This window comes from Pristiophorus japonicus, chromosome 22, assembly GCF_044704955.1.
Source record: "Pristiophorus japonicus isolate sPriJap1 chromosome 22, sPriJap1.hap1, whole genome shotgun sequence".
NCBI lineage: Eukaryota > Metazoa > Chordata > Chondrichthyes > Pristiophoridae > Pristiophorus > Pristiophorus japonicus.
Window position 1 is genome coordinate 66635811 of NC_091998.1, and position 20125 is coordinate 66655935.

General features: G+C 47.0%; 1 protein-coding gene across 1 annotated transcript in view; it reads right to left on the reverse strand.

Annotated features, from left to right (window-relative positions):
- The window catches only part of LOC139235128 (histone acetyltransferase KAT6A-like), a 211541-nt gene that overhangs the window by 62421 nt on the left and 128995 nt on the right, over positions 1–20125 (reverse strand). Inside the window, exons 7-8 of the mRNA XM_070866337.1 lie at positions 17949–18268; positions 15139–15257 (exon numbers count right to left, since the gene is read on the reverse strand). Of these exons, the coding sequence (XP_070722438.1) occupies positions 15139–15257; positions 17949–18268 (439 nt within the window). The remainder of the gene's footprint in view (positions 1–15138; positions 15258–17948; positions 18269–20125) is intronic.

Here is a 20125-nt window from a genome sequence, read left to right on the forward strand (position 1 = left end):
TCAGAGGATCGTGAATCTTTGGAATTCTCTGCCCCAGAGAGCTGTGGAGGTTGGGTCATTGAATATATTTAAGGTGGAGATGGACAGATTTTTGAACGATAAGGGAGTGGAGGGTTATGGGGAGCGGGCAGGGAAGTGGAGTTGAGGTCAGTGATCAGCCGTGATCTTATTAAATGGTGGAGCAGGCTCGAGGGGCGGTTGGCCGACTCCTGCTCCTATTTCTTATGTTCTTCTGTAACAGAAGCGGCTATCAGAGCAGCTCAAACATCAGTGGAGATGACTGAATAACAGAGCAATAGTTCAATCTTTCTCCATATGTCGGAGTCACAGAGCCATGAAGGACTGCACTGGGCCATTGAAGGGTTTCTCAGGACAGATTCAGTGGGCTCCCAGGATACGACAATGGCTTTAGATGGCTATTTTGCATCAGTCTTCAGTCCCATGGACAATGCTGAGTTCGCAAGAATGCAGTGTACAGTTGACTAAAGTAGTGTCAAAGTGGGTGCACATATCGTCGTAGGTAGAATAAGGGGTCTCAAAACAGATCAGGTTCACCTCAGGGAGCTCAAAAGAAATGGGAACTGTATTTAACGAGCCCCTTGCACCAACGTTGAATAATTCACTTGGGTCTGGGTGCTCATATATTTAACAGCTTGATGGGGCCAGGGATTGTTTCCATGGACTGGAAGGAGGCCCACATGGCACCAATATTCAAAACGAGCAACAAATCAGAAGCAAAATTATAGGCACCTTAGCTCGACCAATTATAGGCAAGTTGCTGGAAGGGATCAGTAGAGGTTCGGTGTGTGACCACCTGGACAGAGAAGGGGTTTTTAGAGACTTGTAACAAGGCTTGTGGAAAAAGATCATGGGGTGGAAATTCGGTCCGCTGCCGCCTCTGTTCGTGCCCCAGAGGGGCGGTAATGGCGGCAGAAATAATTTCCGGGCGGGCGGCCAGCTTCGAGCCGGGATATTCGGTGCCGGTTTCAGTACCGCCCGGGAGGCACGAGCCCATGTGCAACGCCCCCGGTTGAGTTACCGTTCTTAAATTTGTTTTCTGGGCGACCCTCAGCGTCCCCTAGTGGGACTGCCGGGGAAAGCGGGCGGTCCCGAGCTGTACCGTGGTGAGGGGGGGGATTTGTCTACCTGAGGCAAGTCTGATTGTTTATTATTTTATTTTTGCGATTTATGTTGAGGTGGCGTCAGTAAGCTATTGGGAATGTTTTTTGTTGTTTTTTCTGCCCATTTGTCTTTTCTCAGGGAAGCCTCTCTCGGGCGCTCCGAGGCCGGCTCATTAGCTCGGGATTCTCAGTTGCCCAGCCGGCCTCCCTCAGCGCTCCGTCCCACACTCAGGGCCCAGTTGATGACCTGTGTGGCTGCCGACGCAAATCATTCCCCACCGCTAAATTTACCATTCCGCCCCCATTTGCGTCTTAATTAGCTCCCAACCCAATTTGGTTGAATTTTTTGAGGGAGTTACTACCTTCGTGGATGTCGTCAGCCTGGCTGTTATTGTAGGCCTACATTTTCAAATAGCTTCTGACAAGGTGCCATGCAATAGGCTACTTCATAAGAGAGTCCTGTGGGATTGGCATGTCGATCTTGGGTTAGATAAGGAATATGGTGGGCTATTGTAGACATAAGGTTGTTATTACCTGGTAGTGGTCTCACGTGGGGATTAGTCACCAGTGGAGTCCTGTAGGGATCAATGCTGTTAATTTTTATTGATGATCTGGATCAAGGCATTGGGGCTCAAGTCCCTCAAGCTCATGGATAATACGAAGATTTATAAGAAGAAATAGGAGGAGGAGTCCATTTGGCCCCTCGAGCCTGCTCCGCCATTCAATAAGATCATGGCTGATCTGATCATGGACTCAGCTCCACTTCCCTGCCCACTCCCCATAAATCGCTCAAAAATCTGTCCATCTCCGCCTTAAATATATTCAATGACCCAGCCTCCACAGCTCTCTGGGGCAGCGAATTCCACAGATTTACAACCCTCTGAGAAGAAAAAATTTCTCCTCATCTCAGTTTTAAATGGGCAGCCCCTTATTCTAAGACTATGTCCCCTAGTTTTAGTTTCCTCTATGAGTGGAAATATCCTCTTGCTGCATCCACCTTGTCGAGCCCCCTCATTATCTTATATGTTTCGGTAAGATCACCTCTTATTCTTCTGAACTCCAATGAATAGAGGCCCAACCTACTCAACCTTTCCTCATAAGCTGACCCCCTCATCTCCGGAATCAGCCTAGTGAACCTTCTCTTAACAGTCTCCAATGCAAGTATATCCTTTCTTAAATATGGAGACCAAAACTGTGCGCAGTACTCCAGATGTGGCCTCACCAATACCCTGTACAGTTGTAGCAGGACTTCTCTGCTTTTATACTCTATCCCCCTTGCAATAAATTGTGCATTTTAAGATCTTGGATGAGGAAAAAAACGACCATGATCAGATCTAGATACTTTGGGGGAATGGACCTGATCTGGCAGATATCATTTAATACAGATGTTATGCATGTGGATAGGGCTAACGGCAGGAGTATACCAGGCAGAGTTCTAACTGCAGGTTGTTAAGCGCAAATAAATCTAGGTGTTACTGTACATGTGCTCTAAAAGTTCACACCAGTATTTAGAGGTTACAGCAAAAGCAAACAGACTATTAGGATGTATTACCGGGTCAATCCAATACACAACAAAATCCACTATACTGTCCTTGTAAAAGACTGTGCTTAGGCCTCAGTTAAAATTCTATGTCCAGCCTTAAACAGTGAGAGATCGGGAAATGTTGGTGTTCAGAGGGACCTGGGGTCCTTGTACACCAATCACTGAAAGTTAACATGCAGGTACAGCAAGCAATTAAGAAAGCAAATAGTATGTTGGCCTTTATTACAAGAGGATTTGAGTATAAGAGTAAAGACGTCTTACTGCAATTATACAGGGCCCTGGTGAGACTGCTCCTGGAGTATTGTGTACAGTTTTGGTCTCCTTAGCTCAGGAAGGATATACTTGCCATAGAGGGGGTGCAACGAAGGTTCACCAGACTGATTCCTGGGATGGGGGAATGTCCTATGAGGAGAGATTGAGTGGACTAGGCCTATATTCCCTAGAGTTTAGAAGAATGAGAGGTAATCACATTGAAACATATAAAATTCTTACAGGGCTCTGGCTGGGGAGTCTAGACCCAGGGGTCACAGTCTCAGAATAAGGGGTCAGCCATTTAAGACGGAGATGAGGAGGAATTTCTTTACTCAGAAGGTTGTGAATCTTTGGAATTCTCTACCCAAAAGGGCTATAGACACTCAGTCCTTGAGTATATTCAAGGCTGAGATTTTTTGACTCGAGTGGAATCAAGGAATATGGAGAACAGGCAGGAAAGTGTTGAGGGCGCAGATCAGCCATGAACTTATTGAATGGCGGAGCAGGCTCGAAGGACCTAATGGCCTTCACCTGCTCCTAATTCTTATGTTCGTAACTAGATTAGACATCATTAGGTTTATCTTTTCGCAGTCATTGACCTTTGGAACAAGCTGCTTGTGCAGTGAGTGTGGATTCACTGTGTGTTCGAAGGGAAGCCACACCAGTTCCAAGCTGTGAAAAAGGTGGGTGGGTATTGGGCGATGCCTGAACCTCATTTTGATTGCCTTCAGGTGATGGAGTGCAATTGCCCAGATGGTTTTCTCCAAATTGGCCTGGCGTTTTTCTGCCTCTCGCAAGAGATTATGTGGTGGTCTTGATGCTGAGTTGTATGGGGGGCCGACTTGGTGGACCAGGTGGTCGTTTCCTGTCCGTCATTTCCGTATGTTCGTATGAGGGATGAAACACAATAACTGTGATCCAATCTGTGCCTTTGTTACCTCCAGACTAGACTATTCCAATAGCCTCCCATCGCCCACCCTCCATAAACTTGAACTCATCCAAAACTCTGATGCCTGTAAATGTAAGAAATTGTGATTTGGAAGAAACAACAGTCTGTTACGGGTCCCCCTGGCTTAGCAGTTTGCCTCGTTCAGGACACAGAAGGATTCCAGTCCTATCAGCAAAAGAGTTGTAACAGAGAGCTGAGTTGCGAGGTGAGAGAGAGAGAGAGAGAAAAACAGGCCTTCAGGGCCTAGCTATGGCGAAAAGGGATTTCTCACGGAGCCTTAAAGATAAACAAGCTGTCCCTTGAAAGGGCAACAAGACATTCAAACAGATAAGGAAGAAAATGACCTCACAGGTATCCTCTCCCCTGTGATTGGGCATCTTCACCAGCTTGGGATCTGCCTCATCGTTCTGCCTCAAAGCCCATCCATTTGTTCCAGGGCAGTCGATCGTTCTCACCTGTCACGGGTTGTATGTCGACTGTATCTATCTTAATCGTGTGTTGCATCTGATTATGCTTATAACTGACGCTCATTAATAAAACGCTGCACAACCCCTTTGGGTAATGTGTGTGTGCCCCGTGATCCAAATCTTACATAACCTAACTCGCACAAAGTCCCGTTCACCCATCATCATCATCATCAGACGATCCCTCGAACGAGGATGACTTGTTTCCACGAGAGCTCACCGATGTTTCAATGAAGACCCGATGTTCCAGTCCTGAACTCCAGTTGAAGGGTGGGAGATGCCTGTGCGTGGATTTTATTTAACCTGGGGTGACCGTTGCACACCAGCCACCACACGGGCTTGACAGAGCTCGGTCTTGGTCCAGTGGCAAGGGTTAACCAGGACGACTGGAGACCAGCTCTGCTGCATAGACCTAGTGCTCACACATATCGCAGTGTGGGCTGGGCCCGTGCTGCCCCTGGGCCCTCGCCTCTCCTGGGCCCCGTACCCTCATTCGCCGCACCTTTGCCCACGATGTTTCAGGGTCCGGAGCTCCAGCTCTATTTATAGCCCTGACCTGCGGTGGTGTTCTCACACAGATCAGGGCGGCCCAGTGTTCACTGACCGACATTGGCTCCCGGTCTGTCCGGCAACACCTTGATTTTAAAATTCTCCATTTTGCATTTTTCATATGTAAACTGGTGGTATCGAACCTGCAATTTCCCTCCATGTGGTGCATGTACACAGACTTTTATTTGCATCCTGTGTGGGGAAACCAGACACAATTACCAGTTGCCACCCACAAAGCCATGCTCAAAACTGGACAGGCATTCATCTTCATCCCATTGCTTTATGGCACCGTACATTGGCACTGTAACATGATCTTCCTAACTTTCCATGGATCAATTCCAATCACTGTGCTTTATAATTACCCTAAGCGGGAATAAAACAAGAACAGGCAATAATTCATGGCTTTTTATCTATCAGGGGTCAACGGTTAAAGACATCGCAGACAATGACTTTTCATTCATACATTGAAAGAAGCCAACGGAAACTGTCGCCCTGTCACACCTCGGGATAACTTCCAAGTCCTGTATCACGAGCCTTTATCCCACTTCATCTACAAATAAAATCGGCAAAACTTCTGATTCGAAGAAGCAGTTAAAGAAAGACTTGCATTTCTATAGCGCCTTTCACGACCACCGGACGTCTCAAAGTGCTTTACAGCCAATGAAGTACTTTTGGGATGTAGTCACTGTTGTAATGTGGGAAACGCAGCAGTCAATTTTGCACAGCAAGCTCCCACACACATCAATGTGATAATGACCCAGGTAATCTGTTTTAGTGACGTTGGTTATGTTGGTTGAGGGATAAATATAGGCCAGGACACCGTGGCTAACTCCCCTCCTCTTCTTCGAAATAGTGCCATGGGATCTTTTATGTCTGCTTGAAGGAACTTTAGAAATAGGAGCAGGATTGGCCCCGCGAGCCATGTGATCATGGACTCAGCTCCACTTTCCCGCCCGCTCCCCATAACCCTTTATTCCCTTATTGCTCAAAAATCTGTCTATCTCCACCTTAAATATATTCAATGACCCAGCCTCCACAGCTCTCTGGGGCAGAGAATTCCACAGATTTACAACCCTCAGAAGAAAGTCCTCCTCATCTCAGTTTTAAATGGGTGACCCCTTATTCTAAGACTATGTCCCCTAGTTTTAGCTTCCCCTATGAGTGGAAATATCCTCTCTGCATTCACCTTGTCGAACCCCCTCATTATCTTATACGTTTTGATAAGATCACCTCTCATTTTTCTGAACTCCAGTGAGTATAGGCCCAACCTACTCAACCTTTCCTCATAAGTCAACCACCTCATCTCCGGAATCAGCCTAGTGAACCTTCTCTGAACAGCCTCCAATGCAAGTATATCCTTCCTTAAATACAGAGATCAAAACTGTACACAGTAGGTGTGGCCTCACCAATACCCTGTACAGTTGTAGCAGGACTTCTCTGCTTTTATACTCTATCCCCCTTGCAATAAAGGTCAACATTCCATTTGCCTTCCTGATTACTTGTTGTACCTGAATACTAACTTTTTGTGTTTCATGCACAAGGACCCCCAGGTCCCTCTGTACTGCAGCACTTTGCAATTTTTCTCCCATTTAAATTATAATTTGCTTTTCTATTTTTTTGGCCATTAACCTCACATTTTCCCACATTATACTCCATCTGCCAAATGTTTTCCCACTCACTTAGCCTGTCTATATCCCTTTGCAGATTTTTTGTGTCCTCCTCACAATTTGCTTTTCCATCCATCTTTGTATCATCAGCAAACTTGGCTACATTACACTCGGACCCTTCATCCAAGTCTTTAATATAGATTGTAAATAGTTGAGGACCCAGCACTGATCCCTGCGGCGTCCCACTAGTCACTGTTTGCCAACCTGGAAAATTACCCATTTATCCCGACTCTCTGTTTTCTGTTACTTAGCCAATCCTCTATCTATGCTAACATATTACCCCCAACCCTGTGAACTTTTATCTTTTGTAGTAACCTTTTATGTGGCACATTATCGAATGCCTTCTGGAAATCCAAATACACCACATCCACTTATTCCTCCTTATCCACCCTGCTCATTACATCCTCAAAGAACTCCAGCAAATTTGTCAAACATGATTTCCCTTTCATAAAACCATGCTGACTCTGCTTGATGGAATTATGCTTTTCCAAATGTCCTGCTACAGCTTCCTTAATAATGGACTCCAGCATTTTCCCAACCACAGATGTTAGGCTAACTGGTCTATAGTTTCCTGCTTTTTGTCTGCCTCCTTTTTTTAAATAGGGACGTTACATTTGCGGTTTTCCAATCTACTGGGACCACTCCAGAATCCGGGGAATTTTGGGAGATTACAACCAATGCATCCACTATCTCTGCAGCCACTTCTTTTAAGACCCTAGGATGTAAGGCATCAGGTCCAGGGGACTTGTCCACCTTTAATCCATTATTTTACTGAGTACTACTTGATTAGTGATCGTGATTGTATTACGTTCCTCCCTCCCTATAGCCCCTTGATTATCCACTATTGGGAAGTTCTTCGTGTCCTCTACCGTGAAGACCGATACAAAATATTTGTTCAACGTCTGTCATTTCCCTGTTCCCCATTATTAATTCCTCAGTCTCATCCTCCAAGGGACCAACATTTACTTTAGCCACCCTTTTCCTTTTTATGTACCTGTAGAAACTCTTACTATCTGTTTTAATATTCCGTGCTAGTTTATTTTCATAATCTATCTTCCCTCTCTATCATTTTTTGTGTTGTTCCTTGCTGGCTTTTAAAAGTTTCCCAATCTGCTGGCCTCCCACTACTCTTGGCCACATTGTACGCCCTTGTTTTCAATTTGATACCATCCCGTATTGCCTTAGTTAGCCACGGATGGTTATTCCTTCTCTGACGGTCTTTCCTTCTCATTGGGATATATTTTTGTTGTGCGTTATGAAATATCTCCTTAAATGTCTGCCACTGCCCATCATCTGTCCCATACTTTAATCTTTTACCAGTCCACTTTAGCCAACCCTGCCCTCATACCTTTGTAGTCTCCTTTATGTTGACGGGGCCCCGGTTTAACACCTCATCCGAAAGACGGCGCCTCCGACAGTGCAGCACTGCACTGGAGTGTCAGCCTAGAAATATTTTTGTGCTCAAGGTCCTGGAGTGGGACTTGATCCCACAACCTGTAACTCAGAGGCAAGAGTGCTGCCCACTGAGCCACAGCTGACACAGTGCTGCATGAAGTATTTTAGATGAAAATTCACAAGGTGGTTAAAAAAAAATGCTGACAATCTGTAATAAAAACAGAGAATGCCATAAATACATGGCAGGTCTGAAATTATATAGAACAAGGATTGAGAGATTAATGTTACAGGCAGAGACACAGGCTGGTGATCATCTGGCAGGGCACCATCCATCCACCTGAGGGACCTATCATTGACCCTGGCCAATTCTGCTGGGATCCGATTAATTTTACTATTTTGGCAGGCTCCCGCTGGCAGTGCAGCCTGTAGCAGAGTTTTACACAGAGCAGGGTTGGGGGGAGCGGGGGGAGTTATGTGGAGCAGGGCTCCAACACCTGCGGCAGTTCAGAAGGCCAGCAGCATCACTGCTAATTTCCAACAGCCTGCCTCCAACAGCAAAGCAAAATTGCCCCAATCCTGCCGCTCTCGATTAAAACGTAGACTATGGCCAACGACACTTTTCTTCCGACTCTTCCCCCCCTAGCGCCACTCCGTTATTAGCAGCTCATTCTGTTATCATCACCTCACTGTGCCGACCCGAAAGCAAGCTCAAGCAGAGGAAGGAGCGTGCAGCAAACCCTGTCCCTCAACGACTATCTGTCCCACCTGTGACAGGGACTGGTTCTCACATTGGACTGTTCAGCCACCTATGGACTCATTTTAAGAGTGGAAGCAAGTCTTCCTCGATCTAAAGGGACTGCCTATGATGATGTGCCGACCCATAATGAGGCGGGGAAACTGGAACACCCGCAGAAACAAGTGGTCAGCGAGCATGTTTTATCCCCTTCCACCCCAGTGCCGATGAAATATCAGTGGGAGCAGAGAGGCAAATTCTGCAGAGCTCTGTCCCGATGCTGATGGACCAGTTATCATTATACCAACTCGAGTGGCTAGATGGACCCGTGGGTCTTTTTCCGACCGCCATTTTGTTACTGAAGAAAAGGATTGCGATTCAGGATCAGAGGACAATTAGAAACCTTGTGAGCTTCCAAGCTCCTTGTTTACAACACTCGGATCTCTCAGCTGGATTGCTGTGTGTAACTACTCCCAGGAATAGATGCCTGCGTAGGTAACTCACTTCCAGGCAACCCTTATTTCATACTAAATGGAATCAGGTGTCTATACACCACACACTGTATCATGTATCCCCCCCGAATCACACCAAGTTACTAATCAATACAGGCCTCACAAACCCCAACTCAGAAACAGGGCCCAATAAACGAACCAGAAAACCAACTAATTGATACTTTTACTACCCAGAAAATTCCAAATGCAGGGATCTACCAATTAAAAAAAAACTTCAATTCAGCTACTTAATTTGAGCATAAGAGAAAAAGAACTTGCAACCATATCTCCCTTCCCCCACAGAACACACACACACACAGTGACCCTTGAACCAGCTCAATAAACACCAAGAACAGAAGGTATCCGTCTACCTGTGCCAATGCATGGGCCATCAGACCCCTCCCTTCATACTCCCACCTCTCTTCCAGTTGAATTCCAAGTGGAAATGCCGACAGTCGGCTCCAGTACAACTGTTTGCACATGAGTTGTGTAGAAGGAAGCTTGCAGGCATTCAGCACAAGGACACAGATTTGTAGGGTCTAACACGGTTATGCTGCACTTTGTCTTGAAAAAAAAAGCCTTTCCCTGCAGCCAGGTGCAGAGAGAGGGTAAAAAAACACAGAGACGGACTCACACACTCATCTATCTACAAATGAAATGTGGTTTAACTCTCTGGCCACTGAAGTGTTATAGCAGCTGCGACACCAGTCACGTGCTCAGTGCTCCGCATCTGATTTCAAAGAAGCAAACACACCAGGCACACACAGAACAATACTGGCACTCTGCCGTAATCCTTTGAGGACCCAAGGCATTTGTTTATCCCAGTTTTCTACACAGTGCACACTTGCCTGCCATTAACAGTAGCAGGCTGCGTATCACAGACCAGACTGAGTGTTTGCAAAGTTGGGTCAAATTTCAACACGCCTCCCCTTCTAACATTTCTTTGCCAACCCCTTCCAAAATTCAAGCTGCTGGCAGGAGGGCTGTGGCTTTACGTGCAACTGGCAAGGCTGCTCTCTAATTGGCACTGCCCCGCGCTGTATTTAGAGAATGTGCCCGAGTGATGCACCAATGGATTCCCTCACTGAGACAACATCACCAAAATGTGACCTTCTGGGGAATTCCAAGTGCAAATATGAATAATTAGTAATCTCGATTCAGCTTCAGGCCTCATCAGCTGCTGGACGTCAGTACTGTTGTTTGCCATTGTTTGTCTGCTGTGAAGACCTTTCCTGCAGCGTTTGACACGGTTGATCACTCCATCCTCCTCCAACGCCTCTCCTCCGTCGCCCAGCTGGGTGGGACTGCACTCGCCTGGTTCCATTCCTATCGATCCAATCGTCGCCAGAGAATCACCTGCAATGGCTTCTCTTCCTGCTCCCGTACCGTTACCTCTGGAGTTCCCCAAGGATCTATCCTTGGCCCCCTCCTATTTCCCATCGACATGCTGTCCCTCGCTGACATCATCCGAAAACACATCGTCAGGTTCCACTTGTCATCATCATCATCATCATCATCATCATCACAGGCGGTCCCTCGAAGTGAGGGTGACTTGCTTCCACTCCAAAAAAGGATGAGTTCACAGGTGTTTCAATGAAGGACCTGAACTACATCCTGAAGGGTGGAAGATGCCTGTGTGTGGATATTGAACGTGTGGTGACCATTGCACACCAGCCACCACACGGGCTTGCCAGAGCTCGGTCTTGGTCCAGTGGCAAGGGTTAACCAAAACAACTGCACGGACCTAGTGCGCACACATATCGCAGTGTGGGCTGGGCCGTGCTGCCCCTGGGCTCCTGGCCCCGAACTCACACCTCTCCTGGGCCCCGATCACATCCCTCCAAGTCTCGAGGCGCGGACCTCAACCAGCTCCCTCGACTCCTCCACGATCTCTAATTTGTCAGACTGCTTGTCCGACATCCAGTGCTGCATGAGCAGAAATTTCCTCCGACGAAATATTGGAAAGACTGAAGCCATTGTCTTCAGTTCCCACAACAAACTCTGTTCACAAACTCTAATCACCGACTCCGTTCCTCTCCCCGGCAACTGTCTGAGGCTGAACCAGACCGTTCGCAACCTTGACCCCGAGATGAACTTCCGACCACTTATCCACGCCATCACCAATACCACCTACTTCCAACTCCGTAACAGCACGCGACTCTGCCCCGCCTCAGCTCATCTGCTGCTGAAACCCTCATCCATGCCTTTGTTACCTCTAGTCTCCACTATTCCAACGCACTCCTGACCAGCCTCCCATCTTCCAACCTCCTAAATTTGATTTCATCCAAAACTCTGCTGCCTTTATCTTAACTTGCCCCAAGTCCCGTTCACCCATCACCCCTGTGCTCGCTGACCTACATTGGCTCCCATTTCGGCAATGCAATAATTTAAAAATTCTCATCCTTGTTCTCAAATCCCTCCATGCTCTCGCTCCTCCTTATCTCCAGCCGTACAACGCTCCGAGATCTCTGCACTCCTCCAATTCTAGCCTCTTGCACATCTCCTATTTAATTGCTCCACCACTGACGGATTCGCTTTCTGCTGTTTGGGCCCTAAACTCTGGAATTCCCTTCCTCAACCTCGCTACCTGTCTCCTCCTTTAAGATGCTCCTTAAACCCACTCTCATCTGTCCTAATATCTCCTTAGGTGGATGGGGTCCAATGTTGTTTGACGACACTCCTGTGAAGCGCCTTGGGATGTTTTACTATGTTAAAGGTGCTACATAAATGCGAGCTGTTGTTGTAATTATCACACAATTCCTTTCTGCAACAGCCAATGGTATCTCAGCATAACTGCAAGATGGACAAGCCGTAGCCAAATGCTGACTTTTGGCCAAGCTCTGAAGCCAAGCAGGAAGAACTTGCAATGGCTTACTAGTTGGTAAAACCACAGCTCTCTGCGGTCCAGTGTGGAAGCCAGACTTACCCCACCTGTATCAAACAGAGAGGCAATATCTCTGAACATGGCATGAAAGCAAATGTTTCACTCCAATTGCTGCAGTAAAAGGTCAGGTTAGCCATGAGAAAGTATCCTTGACAGCGAAGCCAAAGCCTGACTATGAAACACCTGCCAAGTTCCTGTTTGGCTCCAGTTGCCCAGCACAGCTACTGTATCAGGGTTACATGGTGTTTCTGTGCCATCTCCAAAAGACACACTTTAACAATGACCTCAGAGGAGCACTTTCTGTAGTGCCAGACAATAGTTCCATCCCCTGCACCAGGTTCTGTATCACCTGCTTCATGCCAAGTGGTGTGCAAAAGGAAGGGGATTCGGATACACTTGTCTATGATCATGGTTCATTTCACAACTCAGCTTTTAGACCGGTCAGGTGTCCCTGATCCAACCAGTTAAAAACAGATTTTCACCTCACATGCTGCTGACTGAATCCCAGCTTCAGTTGCAATACATGGGCGACTGACTTTTACTGAGCTTAATGACTTACATTTTCTCCTGGTCCTACAAGTCTCATCCTTCGTGTTCAAATCCCTCCATGGCCTGGCCCCCATCTACACCCCAGCTATCTCTGTAACCTCCTCCAGCTCTACAACTCTGTGTTCATCTAATTCTGGCCTCTTGTGCACCCCAACATCAGCGGCTGTGGCTTCAGCTGTCTTAGCCCTAAGCTCTGGAATCAGTTCCCAATACCTCTTTGCCTCCTCGCTCTTCCTTTAAGACGCTCCTTAAAGCCTACCTCTTTGACAAGCATTTGGCCATCTGTCCTAATGTCTTCTTCTTTGGCTTGGTATCAATTATTTAGGATTTTGTGACGTGCCTTTGGACATTTTACTACTTCAAAGGTGCTATATAAATGCAAGTAGTTATTGAATATTCTTTTGATGAAACATCAATGGACTCCAGTTAATAGATAATGCAGTCATGTACACAATTATTTTGCAATTAGAAACGGCTCGATTAATTCTGAAGTAACGGTACCGCATCCCACAGCAGGTGGAAGGATGAGAAGCAAAGCAGAAGACAGACTGAGAGCAAGACCCCAAACAATGGGGCTGAACCCAACCGAGAAGTGCTTGGTGCAGTTACTGTAAGGCACTGGTGTAAAGGTCTTGGCTCCTCCTGCACCACCATCCAGTCGAACCTTGCAAAGTTCCTGATGGACTGTCAGGGCATGCTCTGCCTTTGCCAATCCGACTTATTTGCTACTAATTCAGCACATATGTCTTGACTTTTGGCACAAGCAGTTGACAGTCCACAGTTGCTAATTGCACTAGACGATCAATAAATACTGCACAGTTCGCTGAAAAAAAAGGGATTGGTTTCTCTCCTTGACTTGAACACTTTGACACAATTAGATTGGTATGGTGATTGAACAGCACGATAAAACAAACTGGATGATGGGTGGGCCACATTGTCCGCATGCCCGATACTAGACTCACGAAACAAGCGCCCTACTCTGAGCTCCGTCACGGCAAGCGAGCCCCAGGAGGGCAGAGAAAACGCTTCAAAGACGCCCTCAAAGCCTCCTTCAAAAAATTGGGAATCCCTGGCTCAAGACCGCTCAAAGTGGAGAAGAAGCATCTGAGAAAGCACCGAACACCTCGAGTCTCTTCGGCGGGAGCACATGGAAGCCAAGCGCAAAGGAGCGCACGAAAACCCAAGCACCCCACCCACCCGGCCCTCCAACCACCGTCTGCCCCACCTGTGACAGAGACTGTAGGTCCTGCATTGGGCTCATCAGTCACCTGAGAACTCATAATGTGGAAGCAAGTCATCCTCGACTCCGAGGGACTGCCTAAGACGACGACAAACTGGGTGCATCCTAGATTGAATCAGCAACTCGAGGAAGGATCTGAATACTAAAGAGTGAAATTGGCTTCAGGAAATCCATGGTTCCTGGACATGGTTCCCCCCCACAACCAGCTGATGAACACAAGAGATGGGCCTACATGATAGAATTTCTCACGTCTGCGCTGCTCTCTCAGTCTGTGACACCGTGGCGGCTGTCAAACAAGGGTTGGTAGTTTCTGATTCATGCCGCATGTGATCTATTCCTTGACCTTCCTCTATCCTTGCGTAAGAATGGGATCTCGATTTGCTCTCAACACCCAACCCCAAATTTTGACCACAATCGGGTCAGAATGACCAGGGCAGATACAGCTTTCACTCCCAGCCACGTCCCCTTTTAAGAGAGAAAGCTAACTCAAAACGGTGTCTTTTTAAATCTCCTCCGTGAATTTGTATAGATAGACCACAAAAGTAAAAAAAAAAACTTTTCAAAACAATTGCCTTACAATATGCTCATTGGGGAATGTCAGTCATTTTCTGGTCACCAGCCTTTCTGAACTGAATCGAATGTAGCATACACTTTTGCACCTACGCTGCACAGGCTGAGGCAGATCACGAAACAAAGTACGACTTTCATGCAGCATATTCTCACGTTCTGGACATGCACTTTTACAGTTCACATCAAACTGCAGTTGTCATTTCTTGTCCTCCACTACAAAAGTACATTTCAGCTACCAATAACATGTTCCTGGAGCTGGGCCAGTTGTACTGTTAAAACTCAAAATCCCCATTGTTTGCAGCTTTGGAAACTCTCTGGCTGTAATGTGGCCTGAAAAAACAGTGACTTGCCAAAATGATCTTTTGTGCTACACACAACTCGCACCCACAGTTCCTCCCCGGATACAATTGTGGGTTCACACTGGGAGGTTTTGTGGCAATTCCTTTATACTTAAACCATTCTATTACGGATAATATTCTTGATACTTTGGAGGCCAACTTTTGCCTTCTGATTTTGTAAATAACTCATTGCACTTTCTGGTGCAGCCAGGAGAAATAATTCCGCGTGCAAGTCATTTTCACTCTAATCAGCACAGCACATCTCTATTTCCTGCAAGTCTTAAAATATCAGTAAAAGATAAAAAAATAAATCTCTGGCCTTGAAGTCGGTGTCTGTCATGTGAGCAGTCTACGAGCCAATAGTCACCAACGTAATGGGACACTGTATCTCACCTCAAGTGCAAGTTCCTGAACATGCTGAAATAGGTCCTGGTCTTTCACCGTCACAATGTCTTTGCTCACAGATTGGTCATCCTCATCTTCATGTTTGCAGCCCCATGAGTCCTGATTGTCTGCAGATTGAGAGAAACACAACATTAATGAAGGGACTTCCCTGCAATAAACCCTCCGGCAATGATCCAGGGTTTACAGAGGAATTGACAACCTCAACGTGTTAATGTAGCTGCCAAAAGTTGACGGGGCAATGCAGTGATATTTATGTCCTCAAATCCAAAACATTTTAACCAACTGAGGGGGACAACTGTCAGTAAAATTAACGACTGCCCTGGTTGGCTATTATTTTGGATTCCGACATTTTGTAATTTACTGCTGCACCTGGAGTTTCAAGTATCCTTTTTCCATTGGACCAGCGGGCAAGTCAGCCACAGTCTGACATCCGACAGTGAGCCAATGGAGGATAGACCGACTACGGCCCCTCATGGGGCTGAGCCCTCGACTCCAAACTACAAGGTTCAGAGTTCAAGTGCCGACGGTCTGGTGAAACTAACCTGTCACAGATGGTTCTGCACCATTTGCCAACCAATAGAGCAAGGAGAAGCATTCTCAAGACTTCGCCAGCCCTCTGCCTCTTGAACAGGCTTTTTGGAGCAGAACATGGTGTGCCCTCCAATTTCCCCTCTTCCTTCGCTGGGAAAGCACCTCAACAATGTAGCTAAGATCAGGAACGGCAAAGTACATTACCACACTGAAATTACACCACAAGTCTATATCACCAGAGCAGAACTGCCAAATACAGTCAATGTAAACTAGTAAAAGAAATACGATGTAAATAAACAAGACAACAAATATGAAATGCAACATGAGACACAGCACAATGCAGTAGCAGCTTGAATTAAATAGCCGTGAGTATTTCACTGGGGACAAACGTTACAAGGAGGCACTCGCTTGGTTATCAGAATGGTAGCTCTCGGGCTCAGTTCAGTGTTTTTTCTTTGTAATGAATGCTACTTTGTAATCCTTTCTACACCCAACCAAAGCAAAATACTAAGATTTCCAAAAATGCCCCTTCAGCAAGCCAGCCCCGGGCATTGCACAGTGGTGTGGCACCGCGCCACCTTGAAACAAAATGGCAAGCACTCCATTGTGAAAATGGAGGTTCAGTGCCACCCACCCCCCACTCTCCATCTCACAGAGAAAGGGATTTTTAAACTCAAGGAACCAATCTTTATGACAAGCACAAGAACTGCACAGGCAACAGGATGAGTGAGGGTCGTCATAGTACCCTGGGAATGATATATGGGACAAGACATTTTACGTAACGAGTGGTTAGGATTTGGAGTGCACGGCCGGATAGGGCGGTGGAAAGAGATTCAATAGTAGCCTTCAAAAGGGAATTGGATAAGGAGAAAAAATCTGCAGGGATATGGAGAGGGCGGGGGAGTGGGACTGACGGGATTGCTCATCGAGAGAATCGGCGCGGACTCAATGGGCCGAATGGCCTCCTTCTGTGCTGTGCTGTTTTGTGATTCTATGAAAGGGATGGGAGGAGTGATTATTGTTCTCAAAAATGATTTTGAACTGAAAGCTGCCATTTCCAGTTTAAGGGAAGCAGTGCGATCAGTAACTATGGAGGATGAAGTGGGCGTGTCTCTCTCTCTCACACACACACACAATGGAGAGGTCCCAGGAGTGGTCAGTTTTATTCTAGTGCTACAAATCCTGGTGAGCTGCAATGCTCTGAATGTAAAAGCCGAGGCTACTCAACCGTGGGGAATATTTTCCAGTTTAACTGGACGTTTCCGCTCATGCCATGAAAGAGATCCTCATCAGCCGGGGTTGTTTCCCTTGGAGTGTTTTTGTGTCACTGCTGATTTGCGGGTGAGCTGGGGGGGGGTCGCTGAGGTGGCAGGACACTTGGTGTTGCTCTTGTGTGCCGCCACTCCATCCCCTTCTCCAGGCGTCCGTCGCCCAGCCAATTTAAAGAGTGCAATGATTAAACCAAATGCTGGAAGTCTGAAATTGAGCGAGGAAGTACACAGCAGGTCTGTCAGCATTTGGCACAGAAAAAGTTGTGTTCCATCAAAAGGTGAATCAGCCTTTTCTCGTTCAGATTCTGATGGGACCTGCCGCACGTTTTCCGTTATATTTTAATGCAGAGCTACCTTCATGGCATGAGCCCACCCCCTTCCCAAAGGCAACAGCGTCTGAAGCACCCCCAAAAAAGCGCAATAAAAAGCCAGGTTCTCGTGCTAGCGATGCGTGATGGCGTGGCATTTACTTCTTACCCGTGTCCTCGGCACTCTTATTCCTTTCTAATTCCACGTTGCCTTTCCCGTGCCAAAGGATCGCCTTTCCGTCTCTCATTTTACACCGGCTGCCCCTTATTGCTTTCTCTCTCACACAAAACGGCAGGAAATAATGAGAGTGCAGTTTGGCCGCCGCTTCTGCGGGTGTGCTCAGCCGGAGGCACAGTGAGGTTTGTAAAGTGCGACTGCCCCGATGGCTTGGGAGAACCGATTTATCGCTGACAGTCAGACATGGTTCACACGGTGTAAGGCAAGGTGGAGTTAACTCAGAGTCTGTTTCGTCAGAGAGATTGGGAGTATAAAGAGAGGTTGGAGAGTCAGTTGATTCCTTTCTTAACCTGGGCATACTTAGCTGGCCTGGGAATGCCTGCTTACTGAAGTTATCAAGAGGGCTAGTACAGGAAGATGCTTTCGTGCTACTTAAGTGGCAGCTCAGTGCTGGTAAAGAAACCTCAGGTGACACCGGGCATGCAGGGGTTAATGAGGTCAGTGCAGTACCTGTGGGCCACGTGCTGCTGTCAGAAGTGCTTGATTTTCGGGGCCCCTTTTTCTTGAGCCTGTATTGCTCAGCTAAGTCCAGGAGTTCACCCCGTGGCTTGCGCCCATCGGGCGAAGGGGTGAAGAATTTGCTAAGGCCGTCAATGAGCCCTTTGGTTTTCTTGTTCATTTTCAGGCGGGACGATTTGGTGGTGCGCGAGTTCAGGGCGCTCAGTCCGCCCAGCCGCCCCAACTTCGACGAAGCGATCGCTGAGAGTTTGCGTTTGCGCCCTCGACCGGGGCATTGTATCTCTTTGTCAAATGGCTGAGAACCTTTAGATCTGTGGAAGGAGGAGAGGGGATTGACTGCATCCTTGTTCGGTTATTCAAACAGCATCTCCACTGATAGAACCAGACACTTACTTTTAAAATGCAGATCGCACGGTCATTAAACCACACAAAGTATTAAACAAGCCGTGCACGAGTGTGGCCTGTAATCAATTTATAATTCGTGAACACTTACACAAAACTAAGAGGTGCAGTACCCCACCTTCTGGATAACAAGCATCATTTCTGTTGTTGAGTATCTTAAGAATCACCATCTCGATTTGAATATAGGTGTTCCAATAGATATGACGACACTCATGATACAATTGAGGAGTTGAACAGTACTTTGTTCATCACCTTCAGTGACAAGAAAGGACTATCCAGCTCCACAGTTGGGAGGACGAATTAATTTCCTTTAGTGTTGGGAAACATTCATGACGTTGCACCTCATTCTTTTTCCTTTTAAACATCCCAAACAATCAGTGAGTTCGTGAGGATAGCTGGTCTGGCCAGTGGAAAATGCTACTGTGGTGCTGTGGGGAAAGCCTACAGAGGTTAGGGTTACAGTGCACTGCTGCAGTGGAAGTTTAAATCTGCATCTAACTTGCCCGTCAACTGCTTGATGATGACGTGAGTTGCAAAAGATTTTTGGGGGGGTTCGGGGGAGGACGTGATTGCACTGGAGAGGGTGCAGAGGAGATTTACGAGGATGTTGCCGGGAGTGGAGAAACTAAGTTATGAGGACAGATTAGATAGGCTGGATTTGTTTTCATTGGAACAGAGGAGGCGAAGGGGAGACCTCATTCAGGTGTATAAAATTATGAGGGGCCTGGATAGAGTGGATAGGAAGGGCCCATTTCCCTTCATCATCATAGGCAGTCCCGCGGGATTAGCAGAGGGGGCAAAAACCAGGGGGCATACGTTTAAAGTAATTGGTAGAAAGTTTAGAGGGGATTTGAGGGTAAATTTCTTCACCCAGAGGGTGGTGGGGGTCTGGAACTCACTGCCTGAAAGGGTGGTAGAGGCAGAAACACTCACCACATTTAAAAAGTACTTGGATGTGCACCTGAAGTGCCGTAACCCACAGGGCTACGGACCGAGAGCTGGAAAGTGGGATTAGGCCGGGTAGCTCTTGGTCGGCCGGCGCGGACACGATGGGCCGAATGGCCTCCTTCCATGCTGTAAGTTTCGCTGATTCTATGAAAAGTCCGGTGCTGTGACATCTGTCAGTTTGACTGGCACAGAATCGATACCTTAGGAGGGGTTGGTGTGGAACCAGGCATTATAAGCTGAGAACATGGGGCCAGGTGCATGGGGAATAGTTTCATTTCATTAACATACTTGAAGCAAATGCTCCATTGGTAAAACTGAAGAACACCTCCACAAGCAGAAGTGCCAAGCGATTGGAACACATTCTGCGATGAGAGCTTTTAGAGCCAGCACTGATTCTGCCCATCGTTCCATTCAGTCTATGCGCCTGAATATTTCATTCAGACCCACACACACCCATGCAGTGGCGTGCAGAAGCTGAACTCCTGTCAAAATCCAGTGAGACCATCACATAAGAACATCAGAAATAGGAGCAGGAGTCGGCCATTCGGCCCCTCGAGCCTGCTCCGCCATTCAGTAAGATCATGGCTGATCTGATCATGGACTCAGCTCCACTTCCCTGCCCGCTCCCCATAACCCTCAACTCCCTTATCATTCAAAAATTTGTCTATCTCCATCTTAAATATATTCAATGACCCAGCCTCCACAGTTCTGTGGGGCAGAGAATTCCAAAGATTCACGGCCCATAGAGAAGAAATTCCTTCTCATCTCCATCTTAAATGGGCGACCGCTTATTCTAAAACTATGTCCCCAGTTCTAGA